Raw genomic sequence first — 16727 nt, forward strand, 5'->3', positions numbered from 1 at the left:
TGAAACAACCCCCAAAGAACAACCCCCAAAGAGCTCCTGGAAGGAAAGAGAGGTGCCTGCTGTCACTGACGTGGAACAACGCCCAGAGAGCTCCTGGAAAGAAAGAGAGGTGCCTGCTGTCACTGAGGTGAAACAACCCCCAAAGAGCTTCTGGAAGAGAGGTGCTTGATGTCACTGAGGAGTACCAACACCCAAAGAGCTCCTGGACGGAAAGAGAAGCACCTGTTGTCACTGAGATGTAACAACCCCCAAAGAGCTCCTGGGATGAGAGAGAGGTGCCTGCTGTCACTGAGGTGAAACAACCCAAAAAGAACAACCACCAAAGAGTTCCTGGAAGGAATGAGAGGTGCCTGCTGTCACTGAGGTGGAACAACCCCCAAAGAGCTCCTGGAAGGAAAGAGAGGTGCCTGCTGTCACTGAGGTGTATCAACCCCCAAGGAAAAATCCCAAAAAGAGCCCCTGGAAGGAAAGGTCGGTTCCTGCTCTCACTGAGCTGTAACAACCCCTAAGGAACAACCCCCAAAGAGCTCCTAGAAGTAAAGAGAGGTGCCTGCTTTCACTGAGGTGTATCGACCCCCAAAGAGCCCAGAGCAAGGGTTCAGTCAAGGCTGGTCCACGCATGCTGTGTTTAAGCCTTACCCGCTGCGGGCGAAGTTTGCCCACTGCTTCATCATGGTCTTGCTAAGAGCTTTCTCCTTCTCTGTAAAACCACCTGAAGGGAGAGGTAAAAGAATGTAAAGTGTTACTGGGTTGACAAACTACAGCAGTACCTTTGGGACAGGGTGACAATCAGTAGCTCGAGCAATAATGTCCTACAGATGGAATGGCTCAGTGTCCTGACCAATAACGATGTCAATCTTCTACCACTGTTCGCTTGACATCCTGCACATACCTCTGTGCATACCTCTCAGGACATACCTCTGTGCATACCTCTCAGGACATACCTCTGTGCATACCTCTCATACCTCTGTGCATACCTCTCATACCTCTCTGCAAATCTCTCAGCACATGCATACCTCTCAGCAACATACCTCTGTGCATACCTCTCAGCACATACCTCTGTGAATACCTCTCAGCACATACCTCTGTGCATACCTCTCAGCACATGCGTACCTGTCAGCACATGCCTCTGTGCATACCTCTCAGCACATACCTCTGTGAATACCTCTCAGCACATACCTCTGTGCATACCTCTCAGCACATGCGTACCTCTCAGCACATGCCTCTGTGCATACCTCTCAGCACATACCTCTGTGCATACATCTCAGCACATGCCTCTTGAGGTTCCGTAAGGACCGATACGATGTTTTGGGCAAGTACGAATATGGACGAGTTTGGTATCTACGAACCGTAAATGACGAGTTTAGTGAGTGTACGCATTTTCACTACACTACTTGGAAGGGTTCGTCTTGTTTTCGTGTTTTCTTTATTTAAACCCTTGGGTTCCATTTTAGATACGGCATCCATTTTGTTTCTTGCCCTCACGTAGCCAGCGAAGTGAAAATGTTCGCTTCATGACCCTGGGATTCCCAAGCTTTGCGGATGAAGCATATCCCTTTGGTGCGTCTTTTATGACACTGGAGGATGACACTGCAAAGGCAGATGGCTCCGCTCGAGGGTAATCGTGCCACGGCGGGCTATTGATTCAGCCTTGCATATGCTAAGCTTGACTCCTTTGATCCTGTGATCATGCTTCCGATATTACCCCCACATTTTTTCCTCTACTGTTGTCTGTCTTCCTTGCACCTGTTCCTGTCTCTCCCTCTCTTCTGTTTACAACCAGAGCGGAATGTGCCTAGCGGAGGGATAATGTGCTTTTACAGTTGGGAACCGGCAAATGTTACTGTAATTATGTTCCGGGTTTCCGACGCCATGAATGAAGCCTTTTTAAGTTTACTGTGGGAACCGAGTTGTAACCTTTTGTTCGTAATGTTATTCTATGACGAAAACTTGTATAAAAGGAGCAATCCACATATGCAATTTGAAGCAGACTCTCAGAACCTACACGTTGTTGTACTTCGAGTGACTTCTGTATCCCTGCAGTAATAAAACTCTGATCTTTGACGCCGAAGGAAGTCTCCAGTGTCTCTGTCAAATTGTACGCCAGAACAGGTATCCCACGAAGGTTTTAGGTGTTGTCCCCTGGCACCGCTGGGCCTTAAGTAGCCCAGTCCTTCAGTTGGCGCCCAACGTTGGGCGACATCAGGGGTACCGGTCCAAAGCCTGACGATCGTGAGGAACTTCGTGTGAAATCTCCGAGGGAAGGTGCACCCCGCTTCATCGATCCAGTTGTCGAAATAAGTGGTCTGAAGATTTTTCCTGCGAAGATTCCCGCCTCCTGACGGCTGCGACGGACCGATGCTCTGACTGTCGACCTGTTTTGGCGCCTGGCGTAGTCCTTTGTATGGCGAGACGATAGACGGGCCTTCCTGGTGACGCCATTGTGCTCTCAGTTAAGTAGTCGGTGGGTCGCTCCCAGTGTCCTAAGTTGTGGTTGGTGCTAAGTTGTATGCATGGTTCCATTGCATTTGTGGTCCTAAGTTGTTGGTTCTAAGTTGTTATTTGACAGTTGCAATTGCCAAAAACCGAGGGTTTTGTATTTCACGAAGATTTTGTACTTCGATAACCCTTGAAGTTTGATACTAGGTTAGTGTGCACGATGCCTGGCCATAGTAGTTTCCTTAGTTTCTTCAGATGTAACACAATGGATTCCCGGTTGGAGGACTCGTGTCCGATACCCCCAGTTGGAACTCCGATATATGAGCTCTATAGTCGACATGGTGTGGGCCCTATTATATATAACGAATACTGGATTCGTTATACAAAGAATGATGGTGTGCTCAGTTGGCCACCACATGGAAGTTATGAAACAGAGATTTTAGATAATCTTGAAGCGAAATTATTTAAAAAGAAAGTTAGGCCAGCTATGTTCGATTCCTTTCGGTTATGGCGCAAAGAAGCCAGACAGAAAGAAATCAAACAGCTTAAGAAAAATAAGAAGGACAGTAGTATCGTTACGATAATGCGAGATGCAGAACACCACCGTCAAGATAACGCAGAAAAAGATAGGGAAGTTTCAACTAGACTGCATCACATGTGGGGGGATAAATGTTATCCGGTTTTATCTTCAAATTCTGATAAAAAGGATGATGATTTAAAAGAGGATCCTTTGTTAGCGTATCTGTTGAAATCACCACCTCCTTATGCACAGGGTGCTACTGCTCCTGTAGTTCCTCCTGTAGTTCCTCCTGTTGCTTTAGCGGCTGGTGGTCAGCCTGTTGTTGGTCCTGTTATTGTTCCTCTACCTGCTCCTCTTCCTCCTGTTTCTTTGCCTGTATCTTCTCAGTCTATTGTTCCTGCTGCTACTCCAACTGTTTCTACGATTACTTCTAATGTTGTTGCTCCTGTTCTTCTTTCTTCTTCTCCTTCCGTTCGTAATCGTATTCCTAACTCTGTTGCTAACCTCTATTCTCCACTTTCTGGATCGTTATTTCCATCCGATATCTCTGACGTTTCTCAAAGACGAAGTCTAATCCCTTGTGGGAGAGAGAGAGCGAAGTTGGAAAATATGGCGCGTAAATGGGTTAGACACCCTGCTAAATATACCCCGCGCATAGTTTTCGATACATTTTCTCAATTTAATGAGCCAACACAGAGATTTGTATTTGAAGAAATATGTAATTCCTTGAGAGAAGAGTGGGATAATGATGATTTAGATGATGTACCGTGTGATATGGCTGAACTTCAGAGTCAATTCTCGAATGGTATGATAGTAGATGGAGATGTGCGACGCGCATTAGAGCGATTATTGGCTTTTAGGTCCACAGTGCCTTCTCGAGTGTCGTTTGATGATGATTCCGATACTCCGAAAGCAAGCGCTGGTCAGTATCCCATGAGAGAGGTTCCGCCAGTTTGGATGCCAGGTGATCCGCAAGCTAATCCTGCGGTTCCGCCATACTTCCAAAGAGTTTGGATACACCTCCCATGGAAACGATCAGAAGTTTTGCAGGTGAAGCAATCTTTACCTGATCCGCGCAAGAATCCGGCAGGTTATTATAAGGAGTTGTCCCAATTGGTGGATGCTTCTATTATGAACCTTGCTGATATCGACATGCTGTTTGGTAATGTCGTGCCACAACCAATTTGGGCGAAAATTCGCCAAGAGAATCATTTAATTGAATTAGGCGGCGACTGGGCTACAATAATTGCGGCTGATGGACGACAAGTTGGTGGGGCTAAGCCTGAGCAGTTAATTACGGATCTGCCCCAAAGAATAATCACGCTCATGAAAACACTTATGCCAGCAATGAGGGTGAGTTGGGACAAACTATCGGCTTGTAAGCAAAAGAAGGACGAGAGTGTCTCGGATTTCTTTACTAGATTTGAGGAAGCATTTATCGATCATAGTGGTCAGGACATGAGTACTGAGGGAGGTCAGCGGTTATTTGTTGATAAGTTCGTGTTAAATTTGTTGCCTGAGCTATGCAACAAATTGAAAAGTTCAGAAAGTGCATGGGCTGTTTCAACCACTGCTCAAATTCTAGCGACGGCTCAGTACTATGAAAATAGGGAAAAAGAAGAAAGTGATCGTTCAGATAAGAAAACGAAAAAGCTTAAAACTAAGGTTTTGTTGCAACAAGCGTATCCTCCGCGTTCGAATCAGAATGATTCGCAACATCAATATCGACCGCAGGCACAGTCTTCTAGGATACAGTCACGCTCTGACTCCTCTGACTTTAGATCTATGCTTGGGTATAATCAATGTGCATATTGTAGGGGAGAAGGCCATATTAAATATAATTGTCCTGCTTTACGTGACCGCTATAACCATGTTTTGGCACGAGGTGGTCGTGGTGTTCCCCAGCAGACATCTCGAGGTAGAGGTCGGGGCGCCTCTCAAAATCAAAATGAGCGCACTCCTGCTTCATCGGACGTGAATAATTGTTTTGACCAGCGAAACACGAGGTCCGATAGATCTGCACAATATCATGTGGACGACTATTACGTTGAACATGAGCTTGTTGCAGATGACCGTTACTAGGACAGCCACCGACAAAGAGAGGGAGTAGTGTCAGTTCCGGTTGATCAGAAGGGGCCTTACGTCGCAGTTGCTACATCTGGCGTAGTTGAGCCTTTTCTGTTGGACACTGGTGCAGCAAAAAGTTCCATCATACATTCTATACTCCCTGGCGCACCTTTGTCTGGCTTAACGAATGTTTCCATTGGATTCTCTGGCGCCCCTGTTAGCAATCCTGTCTCTAGCCCTTTGTCCCTTACGATTGGTCCACGTGAGCTAGAGGCCCCATTGATTTTATCCACTGGTTGTGGTGAGAATCTTTTGGGTTTGGATTTGTTAAAACGGTTATATGCGACTTTGTACTGCTCTCCTGCGGGAGTGGAGCTTACACTAGGTCAGAGAGTAATCTCTCCTATGTACTTGGCGATCGATAAGTTCCCACCGGAATTGAGTTCTCTTCCTGTGTCTTTGTGGGCCACGGGTCCCAATGATGTGGGACTGTTAAACATTCCACCTTATGTGGTCCAGTTGAAAACAAATGTGCGCTTACCACGTATACCTCAGTATCGTATCTCTCTTGATGGTGAGCGTGCGCTATTAGCGATCATTTATGACCTAATCGAGAAAGATGTCATTGAAGAAACTAGGGGTAATGTGTGTAATAGTCCTGTGTTACCGATTTTGAAACGAACTGATCCATCTAAACCTCCTGTGTATCGTTTCGTGATTGATTTGCGAGAGGTGAATAAAATTGTGGTCCCACAGTTTCCTGTGGTTCCCACAATCACGGCTTTGTTGACCCTCATTCCAGCTTCTGCCTCCTGGTTTACGGTGATCGATCTAAAGAATGCTTTCTTTAGTATTCCGATCGCTGAAGAAAGCAGAGACATATTCGGATTCTCATTGGGTGGTCGCAGTTTTAGATTTAAACGCGCACCACAGGGCTACTGTGAGAGTCCTTCAATCTACAGTCAAGCCCTTAAGAGTCAACTTGATGCGTTTGAGTTACCGACGGGTGCGGCTTTGATTCAGTACGTTGACGACTTATTGGTGGCTGCTGATACCGAGGTTATTTGTAGAACTACTACAGTGTCATTATTGCAACACTTATGTGACCTACATCACAAGGTGTCACCTTCTAAGCTGCAATATTGTTGCCAAGAAGTAACTTACTTGGGTCACTTATTGTCAAAAGAAGGGAGAAGGTTGACCCCAGAAAGAATAGCAGCAATTACTCGAATGACTGTGCCAAAAACCCAGAGAGATGTACGTGCCTTTCTAGGTATTACGTCATACTGCAGACAATGGATTCCAAATTTTTCATTGTTGGCGAAGCCATTGTTAGCTCTCACGTGCAAGGATGTTCCTACTCCTTTGCCTTGGACTGAAGAGTGTCAGAAAAGTTTTTCGGAATTACGTGATGCGTTATGTTCAGCTCCTGTTTTAGGTACTCCCGACTACAGTAAACTGTTCACACTTTATGTTCACGAGAGGGATGGTTGTGCGTTGAGTGTTTTGACGCAACAGTTTGGCGACAAACAACGGCCATGTGCATATTTTTCCTCGACCTTGGATCCAGTGGCTAGAGCATTACCGAGTTGTTTAAAAGCAACAGCGGCAGCTGCGGTGTCCATTCGACAGTCCGCAGGTTTGGTCATGGATAATATGCTTACAGTGATGGTCCCTCATGCAGTAGACACTCTTTTGAATCGAACCAAAACTCAACACCTGACGAGCGCGAGGTTGTCTGGGTATGAATTGACGCTCTTGGCAAGTCATATACGGATAAAACGTTGTAATGTGTTGAACCCAGCAACGCTGTTGCCGATCAGCACGGAATTAGGTGATGTAGCACCACATGATTGTTACTTAAGAACTGAAGAAGAGACGAAGGGTCGTGTTGACCTGAAAAATATTCCATTGGTAGATCCCGATGGTACTCTGTATGTTGATGGTTCGTGTTTTAAGTTGCCGAATGGTGATGTGACGACTGCGTATGCTGTAGTGACGTTGAGTACGGTTGTTGAAACTGCGAGATTGAGTCAGAATTCGGCCCAGGCGGCTGAGTTGATCGCATTGACGAGAGCATGTGTGTTGTCTAGAGGAAAGCGGGTGAATGTGTTTACCGATAGTCAGTATGCCTTTGGCGTAGCGCATAGTTTTGGACGACTGTGGAGAGAACGAGGGTCTTTCACATCGCATGGTGCGAAGATTCAGCATGGACAGCTTGTAAATGACCTTTTGGATGCACTTACATTGCCCAAAGAGGTGGCAATAATTAAATGCAGTGCACTTCGGAAAGTGACGGATGATGTTGGTCGTGGTAATGCGTTTGTGGATGAGATTGCTAAGGAGACGGCCCGAAATCTGACAAATCGAATGTATGTTGCGAGTGCAGTAAGATGGCCGGTGGAAACTAGTATGTGTGAGGACACAATAGAGAGTGTGAAGGAGATACAGAATGAGGCTACTAATATGGAAAAGACGCAGTGGAAAGAAAATACGGGGAAGTTAGACGAGAATGGATGTTGGATTGATTTGTCAGAAAAGAAGAGATGGATGTTACCAGATGCGTATGTGCTTGCTGTTGTTACTATGGCACACGGTACATCACACATTAGCACGAAAGGCATATGTAAGTTGTTGTCTCCTGTGTGGAAGAATGATGGAATTACGAAGTGTGCGGAGAGAGTGGTTAAGAATTGCATGGTATGTTTGATGTATAATCCTGGCAAGGGCACCCCCACTCCACCTGGCCATTTCGCTCCTCCCACATGTCCCTTTGAAATTATTCAGTTAGACTTTATCCACATGGAGAGATGTAATAATCTGAAGTATGTCCTGGTTGTAGTTTGTGCGTTCTCCAGATGGATTGAGGCTTACCCCCTTAAAGATAATACTGCCCTGTCCACAGCAAAAATTCTGCTCAAAGAATATTTCCCCAGGTACGGAATGCCACGGATTGTATGGTCAGATAACAGAAGTGAATTTGTGGGTAGTGTGATGAAGAGTGTGTGTAGTGGCCTTGGCATAAGGCAAAAATTTCATAGTGCTAATCATCCTCAGTCTGCGGGTTTGGTGGAAGGATACAATGGCACCCTGAAATTGAAACTTGCCAAGATCCAGGCAACGACTGGTTTAGCATGGCCTGATGCTTTGCCTCTAGCCCTTTTATCGACCAGGGCGACTGTGCACTCTCGAGTAGGGCTTAGCCCATATGAGATTGTGTTCGGCCGTCCTGCAAACGTTTGGGGAGTTCCGAGGCCTAAAGAGTTTAACAGACTTGAATATCCAATGTTGATCGATTATCTTTATGATCTGACTGCTAAATTGAGTTTGATTCATCAACAGGTTTACGAGGCACTACCGGCACAAACAGAGGGTCCTGGTCATCGGCTGCAACCGGGTGACTGGGTGGTCACCCGAAATTTTGGACGAAAGCGTAACCTTGAGCCGAGATTCGTAGGACCCTACCAAGTGCTGTTGGCAACGAGGACTGTGGTTCGGCTGGACGGCAGAAAACACTGGGTGCACGCCACCCACACCAAAAAGGTTCCGCTTCCTTTGCCAGCTGATACATGGATAAATAGGGGAGTTGGCTCATGTGAAACCGAGTCCCCCCTTTGCTATCTACCGTTTAGCGACGCTCAGCCTGTAGAGAATGATCTAATTCAATCGGACATTCCTGTTGATACACCTGTGACAGCACCATTGTCTGCAACATTGGAGAATTCAAGTCCTGAACTGTTACCTGAACAATCGAACACTGTGTTGCCATCTGGACCGTTGTTCGAAGAGCAGACTAGACCTGGAAGCCGTCGATATTTTCTTCGCTCACATAAAAAAGACTAATAAAATCAATTTTTTTTCCTTTTTTATTCTACATTACCCCTTTTTTTTTACAGTCGCTATGAACATTGTGGACATTTTTATTATGTACCTTTTTCCTTGCAGCTAAGAGACTTAATTAAATGAACATTTGAGTAAAACCTATCATCTGGGTTGACCGGAGGGCCGTGCGGGTACCTCCCTCTGTTTAGCAGGTATCTGACACTAGGTCGATTACCCTTTGTCAATTTCTGGGAACTCCTGGGAATTGATAATCGCTACTCAGAACGAAGTGCGTCAAGAACGTCACGGACGGTCTTTAGAGGATGGAGTCTTCTGAGCTGTTAGAAATAGAGAAAATGGCGGCGCAAAGATCCAAATTGCACAAGATGTTTCGAACAAAATGTTTTTTGTTACAGGTATTCATGTTATTCTTAACTGTTCTCATTCCAGAAGAAGAGGTACGAGCTTACAAGGATCTGAGTGAGGTTGAGTATGGTATGTTAGTGAGCGATAGACAGCTTAAGAGCTCGTCTCCGATCTGGATTGTACCCCATCTTGGTAATTTCTGTCTGCAAGGTTTGGGTCGAAATCCGAGAGCTCAGCTTGGGAAGAGTGCTTGTACTGAGACGTATGTCTTACCAATGCTCTCTTCCCCCGTCTTTTTGACTGCCAAGGGTACTTATTTTGTGTGTTATGATCGTGCTTATACATGGTTGCCCCGTGACTTTTCGGGCACATGTTATATCGCGAATCTTTTACCGCCTACTTTTACAGTTGCCTCAGACTATCACAAGACTAGAGTTGTGAGAGGCGTCGTTGGCAAAGAGGACACTGCGAGTCAAGAGGCAGGAGACTTCTTTAAGGGTTTCCTACCGTTTTGGGGCCCTATGGTTAACAGTAGGAACTTGAGACAGTTGAGTCGTGTGGTGGAATCGACTGCTAATGTCACTGCAAGCGCCCTTGGTAACTTGACGGCAGAGCTGCAAGCGGATAGACTTATGACGCTTCAGAACCGTATAGTTCTAGATGTTATACTTGCAGATAGAGGTGGTGTGTGCAGGTTAATCCATTCGAGCTGCTGCATTTTCATACCTGATAATGCTCCAACTGTTTATCAAGCCATTTCGAAGTTGCATAAAATCTCGGAGTCCATACACGTGGACGAGGGAGATTGGACGCTTCTAGGATGGTTTTGGGGCCTAATGTCAACTTGGGGTTGGAAGATTCTGATGATTATGGGGGTTGTTGTGGCGTTTCTGTTCACGTGTTGTCTTTGTGTACAGTGTGGTCCTGCCTTATGTGGCCTTTGCGCTAAAGCGTGTATAAGAAGGCCATCTGTTACCAAAGAGACATTGATGGATAGGATGATGTTTCAGCAACACCTAAATGATCAGATGAATATCGAAATTGATTCTGATTTCGACTAGTGCTTGCCTACATGAGGGCAAAAGGAGCGTCTGAGGTTCCGTAAGGACCGATACGATGTTTTGGGCAAGTACGAATATGGACGAGTTTGGTATCTACGAACCGTAAATGACGAGTTTAGTGAGTGTACGCATTTTCACTACACTACTTGGAAGGGTTCGTCTTGTTTTCGTGTTTTCTTTATTTGAACCCTTGGGTTCCATTTTAGATACGGCATCCATTTTGTTTCTTGCCCTCACGTAGCCAGCGAAGTGAAAATGTTCGCTTCATGACCCTGGGATTCCCAAGCTTTGCGGATGAAGCATATCCCTTTGGTGCGTCTTTTATGACACTGGAGGATGACACTGCAAAGGCAGATGGCTCCGCTCGAGGGTAATCGTGCCATGGCGGGCTATTGATTCAGCCTTGCATATGCTAAGCTTGACTCCTTTGATCCTGTGATCATGCTTCCGATATTACCCCCACATTCTTTCCTCTACTGTTGTCTGTCTTCCTTGCACCTGTTCCTGTCTCTCTCTCTCTTCTGTTTACAACCAGAGCGGAATGTGCCTAGCGGAGGGATAATGTGCTTTTACAGTTGGGAACCGGCAAATGTTACTGTAATTATGTTCCGGGTTTCCGACGCCATGAATGAAGCCTTTTTAAGTTTACTGTGGGAACCGAGTTGTAACCTTTTGTTCGTAATGTTATTCTATGACGAAAACTTGTATAAAAGGAGCAATCCACATATGCAATTTGAAGCAGACTCTCAGAACCTACACGTTGTTGTACTTCGAGTGACTTCTGTATCCCTGCAGTAATAAAACTCTGATCTTGGACGCCGAAGGAAGTCTCCCGTGTCTCTGTCAAATTGTACGCCAGAACAGGTATCCCACGAAGGTTTTAGGTGTTGTCCCCTGGCACCGCTGGGCCTTAAGTAGGCAAGTCCTTCACTCTGTGCAAATCTCTCAGCACATACCTCTGTGCATACCTCTCAGCACATACCTCTGTGCATACCTCTCAGCACATACCTCTGTGCATACCTCTCAGCACATACCTCTGTGCATACCTCTCAGCACATACCTCTGTGCATACCTCTCAGCACATACCTCTGTGCATACCTCTCATACCTCTGTGCATACCTCTCAGCACATACCTCTGTGCATACCTCTCATACCTCTGTGCATACCTCTCAGCACATACCTCTGTGCAAATCTCTCAGCACATACCTCTGTGCATACCTCTCAGCACATACCTCTGTGCATACCTCTCAGCACATACCTCTGTGCATACCTCTCAGCACATACCTCTGTGCATACCTCTCAGCACATACCTCTGTGCATACCTCTCAGCACATACCTCTGTGCATACCTCTCATACCTCTGTGCATACCTCTCAGCACATACCTCTGTGCATACCTCTCATACCTCTGTGCATACCTCTCAGCACATACCTCTGTGCATACCTCTCAGCACATGCCTCTGTGCATACCTCTCATACCTCTGTGCAAATCTCTCAGCACATGCATACCTCTCAGCACATACCTCTGTGCATACCTCTCATACCTCTGTGCATACCTCTCAGCACATACCTCTGTGCATACCTCTCAGCACATACCTCTGTGCATACCTCTCATACCTCTGTGCATACCTCTCAGCACATACCTCTGTGCATACCTCTCAGCACATACCTCTGTGCATACCTCTCAGCACATGTCTCTGTGCATACCTCTCATACCTCTGTGCATACCTCTCATACCTCTGTGCATACCTATCATACCTCTCTGCTTACCTCTCAGCACATACCTCTGTGCATACCTCTCAGCACATACCTCTGTGCATACCTCTCAGCACATACCTCTGTGCATACCTCTCAGCACATACCTCTGTGCATACCTCTCATACCTCTGTGCATACCTCTCATACCTCTGTGCATACCTCTCAGCACATGTCTCTGTGCATACCTCTCATATCTCTACGCATACCTCTCATACCTCTGTGCATACCTATCATACCTCTCTGCTTACCTCTCAGCACATACCTCTGTGCATACCTCTCAGCACATACCTCTGTGCATACCTCTCAGCACATACCTCTGTGCATACCTCTCAGCACATACCTCTGTGCATACCTCTCATACCTCTGTGCATACCTCTCATACCTCTGTGCATACCTCTCATACCTCTCTGCATACCTCTCAGCACATACCTCCGTGCATATGTCTCAGCACATATCTCTGTGCATACCTCTCAGGACATACCTCTGTGCATACCTCTCAGCACATACCTCTGTGCATACCTCTCAGCACATACCTCTGTGCATACCTCTCAGCACATACCTCTGTGCATACCTCTCAGCACATACCTCTGTGCATACCTCTCAGCACATACCTCTCTGCATACCTCTCATACCTCTCTGCATACCTCTCAGCACATACCTCCGTGCATACTTCTCATACCTCTCTGCAAATCTCTCAGCACATGCATACCTCTCAGCACATACCTCTGTGCATACCTCTCATACCTCTGTGCATACCTCTCAGCACATACCTCTGTGCATACCTCTCATACCTCTGTGCATACCTCTCAGCACATACCTCTGTGCATACCTCTCATACCTCTGTGCATACCTCTCATACCTCTGTGCATACCTCTCAGCACATACCTCTGTGCATACCTCTCATACCTCTGTGCAAATCTCTCAGCACATGCATACCTCTCAGCACATACCTCTGTGCATACCTCTCATACCTCTGTGCATACCTCACAGCACATACCTCTGTGCATACCTCTCAGCACATACCTCTGTGCATACCTCTCATACCTCTGTGCATACCTCTCAGCACATACCTCAGTGCATACCTCTCATACCTCTGTGCATACCTCTCAGCACATACCTCTGTGCATACCTCTCAGCACATACCTCTGTGCATACCTCTCAGCACATGCGTACCTCTCAGCACATGCCTCTGTGCAAATCTCTCAGCACATACCTCTGTGCATACCTCTCAGCACATACCTCTGTGCATACCTCTCAGCACATACCTCTGTGCATACCTCTCATACCTCTCTGCATACCTCTCAGCACATGCCTCTGTGCAAATCTCTCAGCAACTGCGTACCTCTCAGCACATACCTCTGTGCATACCTCTCAGCACATGCCTCTGTGCATACCTCTCATACCTCTGTGCATACCTCTCAGCACATACCTCTGTGCATACCTCTCAGCACATACCTCTGTGCATACCTCTCATACCTCTGTGCATACCTCTCAGCACATACCTCAGTGCATACCTCTCATACTTCTGTGCATACCTCTCAGCACATGCCTCTGTGCATACCTCTCAGCACATGCCTCTGTGCATACCTCTCATACCTCTGTGCAAATCTCTCAGCACATGCATACCTCTCAGCACATACCAATGTGCATACCTCTCATACCTCTGTGCATACCTCTCAGCACATACCTCTGTGCATACCTCTCAGCACATACCTCTGTGCATACCTCTCAGCACATACCTCTGTGCATACCTCTCAGCACATACCTCTGTGCATACCTCTCATACCTCTGTGCATACCTCTCAGCACATACCTCTGTGCATACCTCTCAGCACATACCTCTGTGCATACCTCTCATACCTCTGTGCATACCTCTCAGTACATACCTCTGTGCATACCTCTCAGCACATATCTCTGTGCATACCTCTCATACCTCTGTGCATACCTCTCAGCACATACCTCTGTGCATACCTCTCAGCACATACCTCTGTGCATACCTCTTATACCTCTGTGCATACCTCTCAGCACATACCTCTGTGCAGACCTCTCAGCACATGTCTTTGTGCATACCTCTCATACCTCTGTGCATACCTCTCATACCTCTGTGCATACCTCTCATACCTCTCTGCATACCTCTCAGCACATACCTCTGTGCATACCTCTCAGCACATACCTCTGTGCATACCTCTCAGCACATACCTCTGTGCATACATCTCAGCACATGCCTCTGTGCAAATCTCTCAGCACATACCTCTGTGCATACCTCTCAGCACATACCTCTGTGCATACCTCTCAGCACATACCTCTGTGCATACCTCTCATACCTCTCTGCATAACTCTCAGCACATGCCTCTGTGCATACCTCTCATACCTCTGTGCAAATCTCTCAGCACATGCATACCTCTCAGCACATACCTCTGTGCATACCTCTCATACCTCTGTGCATACCTCTGAGCACATACCTCTGTGCATACCTCTGAGCACATACCTCTGTGCATACCTCTCATACCTCTGTGCATACCTCTCAACACATACCTCTGTGCATACCTCTCAGCACATACCTCTGTGCAGACCTCTCATACCTCTGTGCAAATCTCTCAACACATGCATACCTCTCAGCACATATCTCTGTGCATACCGCTCAGGACATACCTCTGTGCATACCTCTCAGCACATACCTCTGTGCATACCTCTCATACCTCTCTGCATACCTCTCAGCACATGCCTCTGTGCAAACCTCTCATACCTCTGTGCATACCTCTCAGCACATACCTCTGTGCATACCTCTCATACCTCTGTGCATACCTTTCAGCAAAAACCTCTGTGCATACCTCTCAGCACATACCTCTGTGCATACCTCTCAGCACATACCTCTGTGCATACCTCTCAGCACATACCTCTCTGCATACCTCTCAGCACATGTCTGTGCATACCTCTCATACCTCTGTGCATACCTCTCATACCTCTCTGCATACCTCTCATACCTCTCTGCATACCTCTCAGCTCATACCTCTGTGCATACCTCTCAGCACATACCTCTGTGCATACCTCTCAGCACATACCTCTGTGCATACCTCTCAGCACATGCCTCTGTGCATACCTCTCATACCTCTCTGCATACCTCTCAGCTCATACCTCTGTGCATACCTCTCAGCACATACCTCTGTGCATACCTCTCAGCACATGCCTCTGTGCATACCTCTCAGCACATGCCTCTGTGCATACATCTCAGCACATGCCTCTGTGCAAATCTCTCAGCACATACCTCTGTGCATACCTCTCAGCACATACCTCTGTGCATACCTCTCAGCACATACCTCTGTGCATACCTCTCATACCTCTCTGCATACCTCTCAGCACATGCCTCTGTGCATACCTCTCAGCACATTCCTCTGTGCATACCTCTCATACCTCTGTGCAAATCTCTCAGCACATGCATACCTCTCAGCACATACCTCTGTGCATACCTCTCATACCTCTGTGCATACCTCTCAGCACATACCTCTGTGCATACCTCTGAGCACATACCTCTGTGCATACCTCTCATACCTCTGTGCATACCTCTCAGCACATACCTCTGTGCATACCTCTCAGCACATACCTCTGTGCAGACCTCTCATACCTCTGTGCAAATCTCTCAACACATGCATACCTCTCAGCACATACCTCTGTGCATACCTCTCATACCTCTGTGCATACCTCTCAGCACATACCTCTGTGCATACCTCTCATACCTCTGTGCATACCTTTCAGCAAAAACCTCTGTGCATACCTCTCAGCACATACCTCTGTGCATACCTCTCAGCACATACCTCTGTGCATACCTCTCAGCACATGTCTCTGTGCATACCTCTCATACCTCTGTGCATACCTCTCATACCTCTGTGCATACCTCTCATACCTCTCTGCATACCTCTCAGCTCATACCTCTGTGCATACCTCTCAGCACATACCTCTGTGCATACCTCTCAGCACATACCTCTGTGCATACCTCTCAGCACATACCTGTGTGCATACCTCTCAGCACATGCGTACCTCTCAGCATATGCCTCTGTGCATACCTCTCAGCACATACCTCTGTGCATACATCTCAGCACATGCCTCTGTGCATACCTCTCAGCAAATACCTCTGTGCATACCTCTCAGCACATACCTCTGTGCATACCTCTCAGCACATACCTCTGTGCATACCTCTCAGCACATACCTCTGTGCATACCTCTCAGCACATACCTCTGTGCATACCTCTCAGCACATACCTCTGTGCATACCTCTCAGCACATACCTCTGTGCATACCTCTCATACCTCTCTGCATACCTCTCAGCACATGCCTCTTTGCAAATCTCTCAGCACATGCGTACCTCTCAGCACATACCTCTGTGCATACCTCTCAGCACATGCCTCTGTGCATACCTCTCATACCTCTGTGCAAATCTCTCAGCACATGCATACCTCTCAGCACATACCTCTGTGCATACCTCTCATACTTCTGTGCATACCTCTCAGCACATACCTCTGTGCATACCTCTCAGCACATACCTCTGTGCATACCTCTCATACCTCTGTGCATACCTCTCAGCACATACCTCTGTGCATACCTCTCATACCTCTGTGCATACCTCTCAGCACATACCTCTGTGCATACCTCTCAGCACATGCCTCTGTGCATACCTCTCATACCTCTGTGCAAATCTCTCAA

The 16727-nt window shown here is 46.9% G+C and overlaps 1 protein-coding gene across 1 annotated transcript in view; it reads right to left on the reverse strand.

Annotated features, from left to right (window-relative positions):
* LOC144784229 (carboxylesterase 5A-like) overlaps positions 1 to 16727 on the reverse strand; it is a 193522-nt gene that overhangs the window by 6357 nt on the left and 170438 nt on the right. The window contains exon 12 of the mRNA XM_078662878.1: positions 640 to 712. Coding sequence (XP_078519004.1) covers positions 640 to 712 — 73 coding nt within the window. The remainder of the gene's footprint in view (positions 1 to 639; positions 713 to 16727) is intronic.

The sequence above is a fragment of the Lissotriton helveticus genome, chromosome 10 (assembly GCF_964261635.1).
Source record: "Lissotriton helveticus chromosome 10, aLisHel1.1, whole genome shotgun sequence".
In the NCBI taxonomy this organism is placed as follows: domain Eukaryota; kingdom Metazoa; phylum Chordata; class Amphibia; order Caudata; family Salamandridae; genus Lissotriton; species Lissotriton helveticus.